Consider the following 18,804-nt stretch of genomic DNA (forward strand, 5'->3'; position numbering starts at 1 on the left):
CCTATTTCCAATTTCGACTCCTGTCCATCACATTTTAACCTGTTTATCGCTGCTGTTACTTCGCTACTCCTTTCTGCAAGAAGTATATTATCTACTTGAACCCCTGCAATACCTGACGTCTGTCATTCTACGTGCTTCCCTGGGTTTGGTGGACGTAATTCAACCTCCATCTGTGGTTCATTTCTCCTGTAATTACCTGACGTATTTGGCTGTAGTTGCGTTCTTGCACCACCTCCACATCTACTTTCTCTCCATTGACCTGGCGATCGCTGATTAAAATCAGTCTGTCGGTTTTCCCGAAGTCTCCAATTGCCATTCCTATTCTCGTCCATATACGTCCTGTTCCAATTATTATTATTATTATTACAACCATACCCATTACGTTGTGGTCCCGTATTTCCACTACTCCTACTTATTTAAGTATTTCCATTTCGTCTGGAATTCAATCCCATTACCGATCTACCCTTGTTACCATTACTAGTCTCTTTATTGCTTGTCCTTTAAAAGTTATTCTGTCCTGACTCACGACGTCTTGGAGCGTCATTTTCATACATGAACTCAACCTCTCGCAAAACACCTTCAAAGGTTTCAAAATTATCGCCCTCACGTCCTATCAGTGCTTGTTGACATTTAATTGGTAATTTAGTTTTGCATATGTGTATCAATTCTCCATCGCTATATGGGCTGTCTAAACATTGATTTCTTTTCCCCATATTCTCAAAGAGAGACCGCAGTTCTCTCTTGCGAGTTTTCAAATGAGACATTTTGCAATAGGCCGTACTTTATTCTCTTTTGCGCCACAGGTGACCAACATCTAGTTATAAAGGCTGCTGGAAACGAATCATACGAATTGCAAGTTTCTACTGTTTCTGCATGATTTCGGCTATACTTCCTTCCATGTGTGCACAAATGAAATCTAGTGTATGTTTCACAGGCCAATGTGCTGGTATTCCTACTTTGAACTGATCAATAAATGTGCGAGGATGTAGACTATTTGTACCTTCCTTATAGTGCAGGTTATTGCGCGCTGTATGAAAGTGGTTACCATCAAAATTTCTTGCTTCACTCTGTGACATCATACCTTCTGTGTTTTGAAAACTCGAATTCGGTTCTATGTTTGCATAAAATTTACGCAAACATGTGTAATTGGGCTCATTCTGTGATAATTGTGCCGCAGAATCACTTGCAGGTTTCATTGCGCAATATGCGTGCATAACACCCACTACTGGCTCTGTATCTTGTCTTGTAAGCAATAATGGCTCGTGAGACACTGTACTGCAACCCATTGGTATTCATCCTACATGTTGTGGTGTTGCGTAATGTGTCGCTATTGCTTGGTCTGCGTATGTCGCGCTTTGTGCTTGATGTACGTAACCTTGCTGCAACCCTCATTCTCAACTGACCTGCTATTCTCTCTTCAGCAAGTGGTCGCAAACCACATTGTTCCCTACTGTTACCGTATTCTTCTGGGATATGTTGTTTTGGACTAATTTCCCGATCTCTGTTTGTGTTTTCGGACTGACATTCACATATGCCTTTCTGTCACTTCACCTGTACATTCGCATTCTCGTTCTGTCGTATTATCGGCGGCTGTTGAATTTGCCGTCTTCACAGTATTATCTACCAACATTAAGGAAGATTCTGTCGTCGTTTTCGACTCCCCACTAACGCTTTCCGCGTCTCCTCGACTTTCTTTTGAATGCAAAACTTCCTTTCTGGGCCGTTGAAATTGATGTACGTTTTTCTCTTGTATCTTTAAAATACGAGCATCGAATTTCCTAAATGCAGCTTTCGTTGTTGTTTTGTGAGACATCGTTTTAGCAATGATATGAGCCGCTTTCGTCGACGCTCTGATGGCAAAGTTTTTTGACACTTTGTTGTGTATCTTCATGTAACATATTCATGTCTACTGGGACAGTGTCAATGTCTGTTCTCATTTGTGTCTGCCCTGTAACAAGCGTTTGAAGCGTAATTTGTGCTTCTTGGGCTTCAGTTCCGATTCGGTCTAAATGACCTTGAATATTATCACTGGTTTTTTTCTATTTATTTGTTAGTTTCTCTCAGCCTCAGTGCTTTGCGCCCTTCTAACTCTTTTTGCCTTGAGTTATGCCCCCTTCTAAACGCCCTGATAATTCTTTTTGTCCTTGGGTTATGCGCCCTTCTAAACGATTTTCGGATTCTTTAGATTATTGTAACCAACGATTGTCTGATTCCTGAGATTGTTGTAATAACCGCTGCAACATACTATATATGTTGGCGTTTTCCACTCCTGCATCATTTTCGCCCGTTGCCATTTGATGTAACCATTCCCTCTTTCGTTTTTCGTGAACCGTTTCCTTCTCTTCTGAACACAGTGTAGGTGCACTAACACTCGTTCTTCCATGTGGTTGCAAACCTTTCTGATTCAATATCTTCACGTTCGGTTCTACAAACTGTAAATTACTGTCAACGGATTCTGCATCTGAATAATGTGTAATGCTGTCCTCTTGTCCATTTCTTTGACCATATTGAACACCATGTGTTACATTTTCAGTCTCATTCGGTATTACTGCGTCCTCTGTTTCGTGTTTTTCTCGCTGATCTGGCTGTTGCGTGTCCAACTCGATCGTATCAAGGTCTGCCATGACTTCTCTCTACCTTGACCTACTGTTTTCTGTCATTTTTGATCGTTCCTCTTAGCGTTGCTGTTGGTGGGTTTTTCGAACCTGACCACGCGTTAACATCTGATTATACGACTTGACTCTACCCCAAAATATGATTCACACAGTCCTATATTCAATATGTTCCCTCGTCTTTCCTTTAGCCTTTTTTCTTGCTGGTTTTGAGACAGAACTCAACACAACCGAATACAACAATGTATTGCTCCAGCAATTAAAACATACACAAATACACATCTATCTACACTTATTTACTTAACTTTTTTACTACTACACATTTGAGTCACATTTAAATGAAAACTATTTTTCTCCATTTTGAGTTAGCTTTTTGTTTATCCTCGATAAACCATCAGAATGCTGTTAATTCAAAATCCTGTATTTTATATCTCAGCTGAATGCTGTTTATTCAGTATCCTGGCAGAGTAAGCCATTTGTAAAGTGGCTGAAATCTCTTACAGTTTTATGCAAGTGGATAACGTATTTTACACGCCAATGGATAGTGTATCTTGCGATGTGGAGGTAAAATAATAAAGAAGTGCGGTTTCAGCGTTTTCCCACGAAATGCTTCATATACAAATGTTGGTTAAAAATGTTATTGCAAATTTTGGCTCTCACGGGGATGATTTCTACACTTGGTGCATTAGTACACTTCCACACCCGCGCATTTGTTATAGATTTTGAATTAATTATTCACTCAGATATAAGTACAGTTTATGCTAGGGAACGAGAATTGGGCGACTATTATACAAAAATCAGTTTTTCACGACACAGTTCAATCACTACTTATTGGCGTTGTCCTTTTCTTTCACACAATGAAATTAGCACTGGTGAGACGGTTTACTGCTATTCTTTAATAATAATTTGACTCCGAGCCCCCAATAGCAGTAATGTGGGCTGCTGTAATCGCAGGTTATTCAGTCAATTCTAACAGAACCACAAGTCCCACTGTCGTCTTTGTTCTAACAGTTTTGGCGCGAAATCACAGTTCGCCACATGTTCACTTACGGCGGTGTATACCTCGTAAATCGCACTCACACAAATAATCGTAGCACTTCAAGTTCACCAAATATATGCCTGAGCACTTGCACTATTAAACAATACTCTTTGTCGAAAAAAATCTGCGCGAAAAAGGATTCTCAAACGACCACATGGGCCACCCTCAAGTGGGGCTTGCTCGCCACCCACCCTCCAGAACGACTGACCAACTGTAACACCTACAGCGCCTATCGGTGTTGAAAAAACAAAAATATCTCCCAAATTAGCTCCCACGTCCTTAAAATATCAATTCACAAAATGACCCAAGTCCCTTCACAAGTAGTAGTTACGAAAAACAAATATAAAACAAATAGAGGGAAATATCTAGCATAGAAAGCAAAAGAAAAGAAAAGGAAAATTAAATTATAAATTTTAGAAACATGGGAAGGGGGAGAAACAGAAAATATTAAAATATTAGTTATTCCAATACGTAAGAAAATCAATATTATAGTCATAGAACGTAGGCCTGGGACACCAAAGACAGTATTTATTAACGTATAAATAGCCATACGTTGTAATTACGATACTCCAGTCTCTAGTCTGTTCTAGTTCGGAAGATATTTAGGACGTACAGCTTCAGAGAACAACAATTGGGACTTTATTGAACGGGGATCAAAACGGTTCAAATGGCTCTGAGCACTATGGGACTTAACATCTTAGGTCATCAGTCCCCTAGAACTTAGAACTACTTAAACCTAACTAACCTAAGGACATCACACACATCCATGCCCGAGGCAGGATTCGAACCTGCGACCGCAGCAGTCGCGCGGTTCCAGACTGAGCGCCTAGAACCGCGAGACCACCTCGGCCGGCAAAACGGGGATCAAGAATAGATCGTGACGAGATTGTTTTTGAGGATTGTCAATTCAAGACTTTAATTTGGACTTTTATCAGATTAGATAAATGGGAAGGTGAATAGCAATTTCTTTGGCTTTAATGTCAATTCGTGTGAATATTTAATCGCTTTACTGAATGGAAAATTATAACCGGATTCGGACTTTGAGCTGTGATGATGGGAAACTTTAACTTCACGCGACTAGTGATCATAGTTAATGACAGTTTGCGGATATTAAATAGATTTACCGAAAATGACAGGATATTATCTAACATCTCTGATGCTAGTGGGAATCCTACTTAGACATCTAATTAAAGAACTTGTTTGAATGAGATCGTATGAGTTAACCTATTTATTAATAATTCTTGTCAATAAACTGACGTTGTTAATTTGAAACATAATAAAAGTCATGAAGATTAATTTAAGTTAGATTAACAAACGTGAAGGTTACGTGATCTACGCCAAGAACAAACTAGCGATTCATAACTAAAACAATTGAACGAAATGTTAAAGTATCGTCGTCTGTAAGCATTGGTAGTACAGCTACTAAAGATTTTCTGTCAGAGTTGGGAAGACTATACGTGTAGTGACCCACGTTTAACATTGGGTTTTAAAAGTGGTGAAATTGATACTTAGCTAGGACAATATTAAATAAAAGTAAAACCCTTCAATGACAGCCAATGTGTAAAAAACGAAATCAGACTTTCACGTAGTAGACGAAAAAGCGAAAACAGAAAAAGGGCGGCTACACAACGACTGAACTCTGGCCAAGATTATATTAGCTCGGACGTCAACACCCCTGGTAATGCAAGTACCAATATCACCAGTCAAGGTTACAAATTTTGATACATACGTCCCTCGACAGAAATAAGTACACCTTCGGAACCGCGCTAAAAGGCACGTCTAATCTACTATGTTACATTAATTTCTAGGATTATTCTATCGCCCGTAAATCAAGTTTCAGTTTTTGCAAATTTTCGCCACTTCGCGCAAATTTGTGTGTTGACATCTGTGCTGCGAAGTTTTAACATAGGACTGCGTGTGGCACCGTTTTTAGGCGTAATCAATAGCGATCTACGCATTGCGATGCTCAAAATCTAGGTCTCTAGAAGAGCGTAGCGTTCCAAAGGATTGGAAAAGGGCACAGGTCATCCCCGTTTTCAAGAAGGGACGTCGAACAGATGTGCAGAACTATAGACCTATATCTCTAACGTCGATCAGTTGTAGAATTTTGGAACACGTATTATGTGCGAGTATAACGAGTTTTATGGAGACTAGAAATCTACTCTGTAGGAATCAGCATGGGTTTCGAAAAAGACGGTCGAATGAAACCCAGCTCGCGCTATTCGTCCACGAGACTCAGAGGGCCATAGACACGGGTTCCGAGGTAGATGCCGTGTTTCTTGACTTCCGCATGGCGTTCGATACAGTTCCCCATAGTCGTTTAATGAACAAAGTAAGAGCATATGGACTATCAGACCAATTGTGTGATTGGATTGAGGAGTTCCTAGATAACAGGACGCAGCATGTCATTCTCAATGGAGAGAAGTCTTCCGAAGTTAGAGTGATTTCAGGTGTGCCGCAGGGGAGTGTCATAGGACCGTTGCTATTCACAATATACATAAATGACCTGGTGGATGACATCGGAAGTTCACTGAGGCTTTTTGCAGATGATGCTGTGGTGTATTGAGCGGTTGTAACAATGCAAAATTGTACTGAAATGCAGGAGGATCTGCAGCGAATTGACGCATGGTTCAGGGAATGGCAATAGAATCTCAGTGTAGACAAATGTAATGTGCTGCGAATACACAGAAAGATACATCCCTTATCATTTAGCTACAAAATAGCAGGTCAGCGACTGGAAGCAGTTAATACCATAAATTATCTGGGAGTACACATTTGGAGTGATTCAAAATGGAATGATCATATAAAGTTGATCGTCAGTAAAGCAGATGCCAGACTGAGATTCATTGGAAGAATCCTAAGGAAATGCAATCCGAAAACAAAGGAAGTAGGTTACAGTACGCCTGTTCGCCCAGTGCTTGAATACTGCTCAGCAGTGTGGGATCCGTACCAGATAGGGTTGATAGAAGATATAGAGAAGATCCAACGGAGAGCAGCGCGCTTCGTTACAGGATCATTTAGTAATCGCGAAAGCGTTACGGAGATGATAGATAAACTCCAGTGGAAGACTCTGCAGGACAGACGCTCAGTATCTCGGTACGGGCTTTTGTCAAAGTTTCGAGAACATACCTTCACCGAAGACTCAAGCAGTATATTGCTCCCTCCTACGTATATCTCGCGAAGAGACCATGAGGATAAAATCAGAGAGATTAGAGCCCACACAGAGGCATACCGACAATCCTTCTTTCCACGAATAATACGAGACTGGAATAGAAGGGAGAACCGATAGAGGTACTCAAAGTACCCTCCGCCACACACCGTCAGGTGGCTTGCGGAGTATAGATGTAGATGTAGATGTAGATGTAGATCTTCATATCTATAATAATTAATTAATTATGGGCGATAAATGTTAATAATAATTTGCAAACAATGATAACTATTGCAAGTTAAGTGTATAGTATAACTTAACTAGTTTAAAATACGTGTGATGCCACCCAAAATATTATATAGTGATGTTCTTTACGTCATGAATTTTCTATTGAATTTTATAATCAGTGATGGCAACATAGTGAAAGAACTGGAAGCGAGGTGTAGCAAAGCTAATGCAGTGAGCGCTCAGCTACGATCTACTCTCTTCTGCAAGAAGGAAGTCAGTACCAGGACTAAGATATCTGTGCACCGTTCAATCGTTCGATCAACTTTGTTGTATCGGAGCGAAAGCTGGGTGGATTCAGGTTACCTTATCAATAAGGTTGAGGTTACGGATATGAAAGTAGCTAGGATGATTGCAGGTACTAGTAGATGGGAACAATGGCAGGAGGGTATCCACAATGAGGTAATCAAAGAAAAACTGGGAATGAACTCTATAGATGTAGCAGTCAGGGCGAACAGGCTTAGATGATGGGGTCATGTTACACGCATGGGAGACGCAAGGTTACGCAAGAGACTTATGGGTTCTGCAGTAGAGGGTAGGAGGAGTCGGGGCAGACCGAGGGGAAGGTACCTGGATTCGGTTAAGAATGATTTTGAAGTAATAGGTTTAACATCAGAAGAGGCACCAATGTTAGCACTGAATAGGGGATCATGGAGGAATTTTATAAGGGGGACTATGCTCCAGACTGAACGCTGAAAGTAATCAGTCTTAAATGATGATGATGGTGATGATTTTATAAACAGTTTCCCATCAAACTTTGTTTATTGCCCTTTACGAGCTTAATTATTTATGAATCTTAACGTATGACTACGGCACTCGATCCGCTATGACGAAACGTTTTTAATGAGTGGCCGCTCGTCCCTGTAAGTTGTTGTTTACTATTTTTATTAATCTTTCAGTATTTGTGATATTAACCGATTTTGAGGTTGCTATAACTTTTGCATCTCGTGAATTGAAATAAACATCTATCTTTCAGAAGGTGCACATTGCAGACCACAATCCACTGCCGCATTGCTCTTCATAGTTCTCGCGTAATGCGCAGAAAACCAAACAGTGTCCCCAGCTGCGGGCCGCGCAGACCGACCTCTGCAAATCTGGCGTGGGCGCGGCGCGCGCTTCCGGGAATGTCCACAAAGCTGTCCTTGCCTACTAGAAACGTCCATCTAGTAACGGGGGATTGTACCGGCACAATCTTAACTGTCATCTCAGGCCCAGGGTGGCAAAAAGGCACACCACACAGCTTCAAATTTTGGTCCTGTCTAAAATTAATTAAAATGCCACTGTGACGTTACAAGAATACACAAATTACTATATATGACAAGTTATAAGATTTATCCTAAAATGATAACACAACCTCTCCTTTTCTCATTCTACATTTTAATTTATCAAACCTTTAAAGGTTCATATGGTAAATACAAAAATATTTAATTACTTTCAACTCCCAACAAGTCAATTACCATGTAGACATTGAATACGTGATTATTAAAACTTTATCTCTATATATGAAAATATTATAACAAATGAAACAATTAAACCTTTATCAATGATATTTACATCTACCTTGCTGTACATGAGCAATGGGCTAAGTTGGTGGAGAATGAACTTTATCTTTTGAAGTAATCAAAACTATCATGTACTCTTGAATTTCTATATTCGAAACGTATGCAGGTTGGAGTGAGCAAATATCGACTCAACATTTTAACTCGCCTAAAGCGTGTTGGTACATTACCGATCGGAAACAGTGGCGGCATTGTCTCCGTGCTGGATCTGAAACGCTAATTCCCTACTCTGGCTTTGACTGAATTAAATCAGTCTTAACTTCCCTCCATTCCGTACAATGTTAAATGTTCCCTAGTCGAAATTAATAGCAATTCCACACTCGCTATGGGATGGAGCGACATGCACAAATCTCAGCCCCCACAAATTCCCACAGGAATATGAACTACCAATTTCCATTTGTCGCCACGATACGTGCAACTTACCGCCCTCACTTTGCAAATGTAAAGTTTGAGTCTCAACGTCTTCGCTACTTTTACCACACACATGTGAGTATCCCATCACGAGACCAGAGCTCTCTGTGTGTTAACTTAATTCTCAAAATTCTTTTATATGACGTTACTCTCCCCACCTCGGTTCTACTACGTCACACAGTATCGCTTCGGCCAACTGCTTCCTCGTTATATGTGAATTCTTATTTTTCTTGCGTGGGTCGCTGCTATCATCGTTAATGTAGTATCACAATTTACCCACAGTCTCGGCTGTGTTTATTCTAAAAAGTACTATATTGTACTCGCCTTATTTCTTTCTGCACTGCAGTTGGGCCTTCTTTTGTTAATGTTATTTGGGTTTCCCAATGCCATTAGCCACTTGCACTGCTCTCCAAACTCCGTTCACTTTATCTCATTTGGGCATGCCGCTGTCGTTATAAGGGTAGACATTGTTTTGTTATTCAGTACACGAGATTGCCAAATTACTTCCTGTTGACAATACAGAGATATTTTCTGGGGATTTTATTCTGTCTCATACGTATGAAGCTTATGTAAGGTCCGAAAAATGCGGACACCTTACAAAGGCCCCAGAGAGGCAATTCTCACGTTGCGGTTGACAATGGAAGCAAGACTAAAGAAAAATCATGGCACTTTCATAGGATTTGTAGAGCTGGAAATAGCATTTGACAATGTAAAGTGGTGCAAGATGTTCGAAATTCTGAGAAAAATGGGGTTAAGCTGTAGGGAGAGACGGGTAATGTACAATATATGAAAGAGCCAGGAGGGAATAATGAGAGTGGACTACCAAGAACGAAGTGCTTCTATTAAAGGGGGTGGAAGACAAGGATGTTATCTATCACCCCTACTGTTTAAACTGCATAAACAAGAAGTACTGATTGAAATAAAAGAGAGGTTCGTGGGGGGGGGGGGGAGGGGGTTAATATTCTAGTTGAAAGGATATCAATGATAGAATGAGATTGGTATCCAGAGTTAAAGTGAAGAAGGGTTGCAATGTATGCTGAATGGAATGAACAGTCTAATGAGTACAGAATGTGGATTGAGAGTAAATCGAAGACAGACGAAAGTAACGATAAGTGGCAGAAATGAAAACAGCGAGAAACTTAACATCAGGATTAATGGTGACGAAGTAAATGAATTCTGGTACCTAGACAGTAAAGTAACCAATAACGGATGGAGCAAGGAGGACATCAAAAGCAGACAAGCACAGGCAAAAAGGACTTTTCCGACCAAGAGAAATCTACTAGTATCCAAAATAGCGCTCAATTTGAGGTGGAAATTTCTGAGAATGTACGTTTGGACCACAGCGTTGTATGAAAGTGAAACTTGGACTGTGGGAAAACTGGAACAGAACAGAATCGAAGTATTTTAAATGTGGCGCTACAGACGATTGTTGAAAATTAGGTGGAGATGCTGCACAGAATCGGAGGCGAAAGGAATATGTGGGAAACACTGACAGGAAGAAGAGACAAGATGATAGGACATCTGTTAAGAGATAAGTAAATGGCTTCCATGGTACTAGAGGAGACTAGAGGAGACTAGAGAGACTGGAATACTTCCAGCAAGCAGTTGAGCACATGCGTGGCATGTGCTACGCTGAGATGAAGAGGTTGGCACAGGAGAAGAATTCGTGGCGGGCCGCATCAAGCCAGTCAGAAGAATGTTCATTAAAAAAAAAAAAAAACAAGTGGTAGGAAATCGGCTGTGTCCTTTTCGAGGGAAACATGCCTGCAGTTTCCCTAAGAGATTCAGAAAAACCGGTGAAAAACTGAATCTGGATGCCATAGTGGGGATTCAAAAGGCTGTGATCACGTATGCGAGCTCAATGTCGCACCACGGAGCCTCGTAGGTAAACTTTTCCAAATAAAGTCGTTTAATTCTGTGGTATAGAACTTCATTGATAGTAAATACATATGTGCTCGAACTTCACAGTAGTAGTTTCAGTTTCGGCTTTTAAAATCCATTCCAATACCTGTTGTTTTATTAAGGGGAAATGTTACTATGTATTCGTCATTGTAAACACTTATGCTTACGTTGTTAACAGGTTCAGCATGGGGCCGTGGCTGATCAACACGTACTTCAGCAATGGTTGTGCACGGATAGTGGCCTAGCATAGCATCTTATGTACAGCTGAAGTAAGGAAGTACAGTGTATTTACTTTTTAATAAATAAAGGTTAATAGTCTTCATTGTTTTAAATGCTGCTCCAATCTCACAAGCCACGATGTTTCAATTGGCAGTCCTTGAAATGTCGTATCGATTCCATATACCAGAAAGAACTGTAAAATTTAATATAATTGGTATGCACATCATGCAGTTGACAGTGTATTTAAGAAGGTGTATATACGCATTGAAAAAGATTCTGACAGATATTCAAGTTTACTTTTTTTCAAATATTGGACGATATACTATGTGATCAACAGTATCCAGACACCACCAAAAACATATGTTTTTCATATTCGGTGCATTGTACTGCCACCTACTGCCAAGTACTCCGTATCAGCGACCTCAGTAGTCATTAAATATCGTGAGAGAGCAGAATGGGGAGCTCCACGGAACTCACGGACTTCGCATGTGGTCATGTGAGCGTGTAAGGAGCAAACATTGAACGATTAAACAGTGGAAAAACGTTGTGTGGAGTGACGAATCACGGTACACAATGTGGCGATCGTATGGCAGGGTGTGGGCATGCCGAATGTCTGGTGAACGTAATCTGCCAGGGTGTGTAGTGCCAACATAAAATTCGGAGGTGGTACTGTTATGGTGTGGTCGTGTTTTTCATGGAGGGGGCATGCACCCCTTGTTGTTTTGCGTGGCACTATCACATCACAGGCCTACATTGATATTTTAAGCAGCTTCTTGCTTCCCATTGTTGAAGACCAATTCGGGAATGGCGATTGCATTTATCAATACGATCGAGCACCTGTTCATAATGCACGGCCTGTGGTGGAGTGTTTACACGACAATAACGCCCCTGTAATGGACTGGCCTGCATGGAGTCCAGAACTGAATCCTAAAGAAAAACCTTTGCGATGTTTTGGGACGCCGACTTCACGCCAAGCCTCACCGACCGACATCGATACTTCAGAGTAGCACTCCATGAAGAATTCCCCAAGAAACCTTCCAGCACCTCATTGAACATATGCCCGCAAGAGTGGAATCTGTCAGCAAGGCTAAGGGTGGACCAACACCATATCGAATTCCAGCATTACTGACGGAGGGCGCCACGAATTTTTCAGTCATTTTCAGCCAGGTGTCCGGATACTTTTGATCACATGGTGTACATTCCGTGTATCGGTATTCCGAAATCACATCGCGGTGGATATCGATTCCTGAGCTTAATTACTTTTTATTAGTCTTTCGATCTGTCTCGACTGATGATTACTGGAGTTTATTCCTTATTTCCTCTAGATTTGCTTACATACACTCCTGGAAATTGAAATAAGAACACCGTGAATTCATTGTCCCAGGAAGGGGAAACTTTATTGACACATTCCTGGGGTCAGATACATCACATGATCACACTGACAGAACCACAGGCACATAGACACAGGCAACAGAGCATGCACAATGTCGGCACTAGTACAGTGTATATCCACCTCTCGCAGCAATGCAGGCTGCTATTCTCCCATGGAGACGATCGTAGAGATGCTGGAATTAGTCCTGTGGAACGGCTTGCCATGCCATTTCCACCTGGCGCCTCAGTTGGACCAGCGTTCGTGCTGGACATGCAGACCGCGTGAGACGACGCTTTATCCAGTCCCCAACATGCTCAATGGGGGACAGATCCGGTGATCTTGCTGGCCAGGGTAGTTGACTTACACCTTCTAGAGCACGTTGGGTGGCACGGGATACATGCGGACGTGCATTGTCCTGTTGGAACAGCAAGTTCCCTTGCCGGTCTAGGAATGGTAGAACGATGGGTTCGATGACGGTTTGGATGTACCGTGCACTATTCAGTGTCCCCTCGACGATCACCAGTGGTGTATGGCCAGTGTAGGAGATCGCTCCCCACACCATGATGCCGGGTGTTGGCCCTGTGTGCCTCAGTCGTATGCAGTCCTGATTGTGGCGCTCACCTGCACGGCGCCAAACACGCATACGACCATCATTGGCACCAAGGCAGAAGCGACTCTCATCGCTGAAGACGACACGTCTCCATTTGTCCCTCCATTCACGCCTGTCGCCACACCACTGGAGGCGGGCTGCACGATGTTGGGGCGTGAGCGGAAGACGGCCTAACGGTGTGCGGGACCGTAGCCCAGCTTCATGGAGACGGTTGCGAATGGTCCTCGCCGATACCCCAGGAGCAACAGTGTCCCTAATTTGCTGGGAAGTGGCGGTGCGGTCCCCTACGGCACTGCGTAGGATCCTACGGTCTTGGCGTGCATCCGTGCGTCGCTGCGGTCCGGTCCCAGGTCGACGGGCACGTGCACCTTCCGCCGACCACTGGCGACAACATCGATGTACTGTGGAGACCTCACACCCCACGTGTTGAGCAATTCGGCGGTACGTCCACCCGGCCTCCCGCATGCCCACTATACGCCCTCGCTCAAAGTCCGTCAACTGCACATACGGTTCACGTCCACGCTGTCGCGGCATGCTACCAGTGTTAAAGACTGCGATGGAGCTTCGTATGCCACGGCAAACTGGCTGACACTGACGGCGGCGGTGCACAAATGCTGCGCAGCTAGCGCCATTCGACGGCCAACACCGCGGTTCCTGGTGTGTCCGCTGTGCCGTGCGTGTGATCATTGCTTGTACAGCCCTCTCGCAGTGTCCGGAGCAAGTATGGTGGGTCTGACACACCGGTGTCAATGTGTTCTTTTTTCCATTTCCAGGAGTGTATTTAGCTCTACCTATGTTTCGATGATTACTTCACTCTCCTGTCTTGTAAAAATTCTTATCAAATTGAAATCATTTCAGATGGAATTCAAACGGAATTCCTTAACAAGAATACCAAAATAATTCACATGCATATAAAATATTGTCCTCACATTTCATATTCATGACGGCAGGATCGCACAATTAATTCAAATCGATCTACGTTCTACTGGAGAGACGTAGAAAGAAACAGGAGCCTGGTAAGCTTTTGAGGGTACCATAGCCTACAGTCCGGTTGAATGCAGTTTCCGGAACCTGACAGTGTTACCTGCCTCACCAGAGGTATGACGTTATGTGTCCTGTACGCTAACACTATCACATTCTTCACTTCCAACATTATAGGACAAAGTAAAGTATGTAGCAATAAATTTTCTCAACCCACAAAACTATCTGGCAGGCAGCATAAATGCTTGTAACAGCTGACTGATGCTTCACTTCACCGATTTCTATACGGCAGATAAATCATAACAAAAATAAATGTCTGCGCTACAAGAACTACACACAATTCGTTCAATAAGTTCTTGTAACAGCTGCGGAAATAACTTTTTATCTTATTGATTTCTTTGTCAATGAAGACAGTAGAACATACGAATAAGTAATTGGCTGTCCGTAATACACGGAAGCGCAAAAGAAACTGGTATAGCCAAGCGTAATCGAATACAGAGAGATGTAAACAGGCAAAATATGGCACTGCGGTCAGCAACGCCTATATAAGACAGGTGTCAGGCGCAGTTATTAGATAGGTTACTGCTGAACGTGGTGTTATAGTCGGCGCACGAACTTTGGGACACAGCATCTCCAAGGCAGCGACGATGTGGCGATTTTCCCGTACGACCATTTTACACGTGTACTGTGAATATCAGGAATCCGGTAAAACATCAAATCTCCGACATCACTGCACCCGGAAAAAGATCCTGCAAGAACGGGACCAACGACGACTGAAGAGAATCGTTCAACGTGACACAAGTGCAACCCTTCCGAAAATTGCTGCCGATTTCAATGCTGGGGCATCAACAAGTATCAGTGTGTGAACCATTCGACGAAACATCATCCTGTGCGGCTGGTCCCGGAGGAGGTTCTAGTTCTCCCTCGGGCATGGGTGTGTGTGTTTGTCCTTAGGATAATTTAGGTTAAGTAGTGTGTAAGCTTAGGGACTGATGACCTTAGCAGTTAAGTCCCATAAGATCTCACACACATTTGAATTTTTGAAACATCATCGATACGGGCTTTCGGAGCCGAATGCCCACTCTTCTACACCTGATGACTGCACGACAGCAAGCTTTACGCCTAGCCTGGGCCCATCAACACCGTCTCTGGACTGTTGATGACTGGAAACGTGTTGCCTGGTCCGACGAGTCTCGTTTCAAATTGTATCGAGTGGATGAACGTGTACAGATATGGAGACAACCACGTGAATCCGTGGACCCCGCTTGTCAGCAGGGGTCTGTTCAAGCTGGTGAAGGCTCTGTAATGGTGTGGGGCATGTGTAATTGGGGTGATATGGGACCCCTGACACGTCTAGATACTTCTCTGGCAGGTGACACATATGTAAGTGTCCTGCCTGATCACCTGCATCCATTCATATCCACTGTGCATTCCGACGGACTTGGGCAATTAGAGCAGGACAAAGGACACGCCACACGTCCCGAATTGCTACAGAGTGGCTACAGGAACACTCTTCTGAGTTTAAACATTTCCGATGGCCACCAAACTCCCCTGACATGAACATTATTGAGCATATCTGGGATGCCTTGCTATGTGCTGTTCCTAAGAGATCTCCATTCCCTGGTACTCTTACAGATTTATTTACAGTCCTACAGAATCCACAACTTCAGACATCAGTCAAGTCCATGCCAGCCCTGCAGGATTAATGGTGTCAATTTGTTCCAGCGCTATTTCAGACATTAATCGAGTCCATGACATGTCATGCTGTGGCCCTTCTGCATGCTTGCGGGGGCCCTACACGATATTAGGCACGTATACCAGTCTTTTGGCTCTTCATTGTACAAACTATGTCGATCTTCCAGAGACCTTCGTTCCCTCCACTAACACAAGTAATGATTGTTCAGTAACAAAAATGTAGGAAGTTGATAGGCTTTCAAGAGCACCGAACAAAATGTTAGTGATCCCCAGTAAACACGTAGCCAATACTGTGTGGCACCACCTCAATTCGTCAAGGGATAGATTCCAAGAGTATCTTCAAGTATAGTAGATCAAACTAGAGACACTCATTGATGTTTGGGAGCCAAAAAGCTGTCAGACTGCGGGAATGATGATTGCATAAACAGCTACAGACGTGTATTCTGGGACAGCTATCGGGTAATGTAGCAGACCATTCGAGGTACGACACACTGTCGGAGCGTTCAAGTACCCAGGAATGCACTTGACCTGCCCTGGGAAAACATCATAAGGTGTAGGAGAATGCGAAGCACTTGGTATCGATAATGTTGAAATAAAGGTCACTGTTCGTGTTCGAGGTAATGTAACTGAATGGCCGCAATCCACGCTTGGAGAAACACCCATAAAACTTCACGGAACCAACTCTGGTCTCAACTATACCGTCCACAGGCAGCAGCTTACACGCCTCGTAGAGCCGTCGGTCCAATCAACGGCCTGCATTGTTTGAAAAGGGGCAAAGTCGAAACTCGTCAGAACGTGCTACACTCTCCAGTCATCTAATGTCCAGTTGTGCTGTTGTGTGGCTAACGGATGACGTGTAGCTTTAGGTGCAGCTCTGAGGGACCGACTTTCGCGGAGTGTCCTACTCCAGTTTTCCACTGTGCAGAATTCCGTTCACAATCATGGATCAAAAACTGACTGAGATGGACAAAAATTCACTAACAGCTGACATTTCTGTCGGATTTGTAGCAATTTTGTGCCGTATTAAATGTTGGCGAGATGGAAATCATTCGTTGCAGACATGTTGGAAAATACGCATTGATACGCCAACAGATCAGGCAACTTCATTCACTGTGTGGCTACGGGCACGTCAAAACACTACAGCTGCTTTCTCTCTGTCACGCCTCCACGCCGACACATCTTCCCGTGTTCTTTCTACACAACCGAGTGGCACATGTCATCGACAGTCGCGTCTGCACTCTTTGTATCGCTTCTGTTGTGTGCGCAAATCGGTAGGAGTGGCCGCTATGATACAACGTGTGGTCACACTTCTGAAGAGTCACTAACTAGAAGACGTCTCCAAAAGTGGGCTCGACTTTTTGAAACCGTTATACAGTGATGGTCCAAGGTATCACATCCTGTAGTCGTTCACACAGGTGGGCCCTCGTCTCTGAGTGATCGATGAAAAGATATTCTGAATTTCGTGAGTAGCTCTACTACAGCTTTGAATAGGTTCGTATCTCGTTACAGACTTCGAATTCTTCAATTTTTTAATCCTTATTGAATTCATTTTGTTCGTTGTTTTTATTCAAATAATTGTTTTAAATGAAACTATTTATTTTTCTATTCCTTTGTAACGTCATTTTATTTAGAATGTTCACTCTTGCAATTGTTCTCACTTTTTCTTCCTAGCATTCTTTTTCCACTTGGGATAATTGTGCATGTGAATTTCATTATTGTTATTTATTGATTTCGATTTAATTTCTTTCCTTTTATCGTCTTATATTCTCGTCCATGTTATTGCCTTCGTTATTGTTATTCCTAATTTTGCTAGAATTAGTTTTACTTATAACCGTTCTTTGGTTTAAATTTTCATCTGCGTTGTTTTGTCCATAGTGCAATAAGAATTTACGTTTTAAATGTCTATTTGACAACTGCCATCCAAAAAAAAGTAATGCATCTTGTAACGAAAAATATGTTTGACACCATACCACAGTCAATAGGAGAAGGTTTTTTTCGTCTTTTGTTTTTTTGAATGACAATAAGACATTTTAAAGCGTTTAAATATTATGATCGACAAATTAAAAATAATGAAATTCACATACACAAAGATTCGAAGTGAAAAGAATGAGAGGAAGAAGTAAATACAACACCTGAAACAATTAATACACTGATTAAAGTAATGTGATAAAGAAACAAAAATTGAAAAAATCACTTTCATTCAGGTTAATTGAAAAAAAATAACGATAAAAGTCATTTCGATGAAGATTTAACAACAAAAAGTTTCAAAGCACCTGACGAGTTTCGAATTCTCCATCTTGTGCAAGTGAGTATGGCATAGTTACCGTTATGCTATCGCAACAGTCTGATTAACAATACTACTACTGTAGAGCATGAGACAAAATTTCGAAATATTTTTTTCGTTAATTACTGGCAAACGAGGGTCCACCAAGGTGAATGGATGCTGGGTGTTTTATCTGGGACCTTAACCTACATAAAGTCGATCCCATCGTTGGAGACCTGTCTTTGTAAGAATATGTGTTGTGGCTAGCTCGCTTGTTGGGCTAGAGGCCGACGGGCAGTGTGTGTATATTCTGGCAAAATACGTTGACTCGGCATCCATCAGCACTCTCTGGCCTGTGTCATATTACATCTGTGCGTGTCATATCGAAGATCACTGGCGACACGTTACAAGGTCCCACACTCCCCTCTCCTTCCTCTGCTCGCACCCCCTTCCATCCACCACCTTACTCTCATCCAGTATGTATCATATGACATCCGTATGCAATAGTGAATGGATCGTTATGAAGTGCTGTTGACTGACATCGGCGAAATAGCAGAAGAAGTCTCAGAATAACTACACACATGAAAAAAATTTTGCATCACCCCGGTTCCCATAACTCCTGAAGATAGATGTTCACTGTAGATATTGTATCACAGACACAGTCCCATTCACTGCTCAGAGGTGTCACTGAACCCGCCCCAAGTTGTA

At 42.4% G+C, this 18,804-nt stretch overlaps 1 protein-coding gene across 1 annotated transcript in view; it reads left to right on the top strand.

Annotated features, from left to right (window-relative positions):
- Window positions 1-11,288, top strand: part of LOC126442678 (uncharacterized) — a 161,075-nt gene extending 149,787 nt beyond the window's left edge. The window contains exon 6 of the mRNA XM_050090730.1: window positions 11,135-11,288. Within this exon, the coding sequence (XP_049946687.1) occupies window positions 11,135-11,157 (23 nt within the window). The 3' untranslated portion in view covers window positions 11,158-11,288. The remainder of the gene's footprint in view (window positions 1-11,134) is intronic.
- The last annotated feature ends 7,516 nt before the right edge of the window (window positions 11,289-18,804 follow it).

Source organism: Schistocerca serialis, unplaced genomic scaffold (assembly GCF_023864345.2).
Source record: "Schistocerca serialis cubense isolate TAMUIC-IGC-003099 unplaced genomic scaffold, iqSchSeri2.2 HiC_scaffold_1400, whole genome shotgun sequence".
Taxonomy (NCBI): Eukaryota; Metazoa; Arthropoda; class Insecta; order Orthoptera; family Acrididae; genus Schistocerca; species Schistocerca serialis.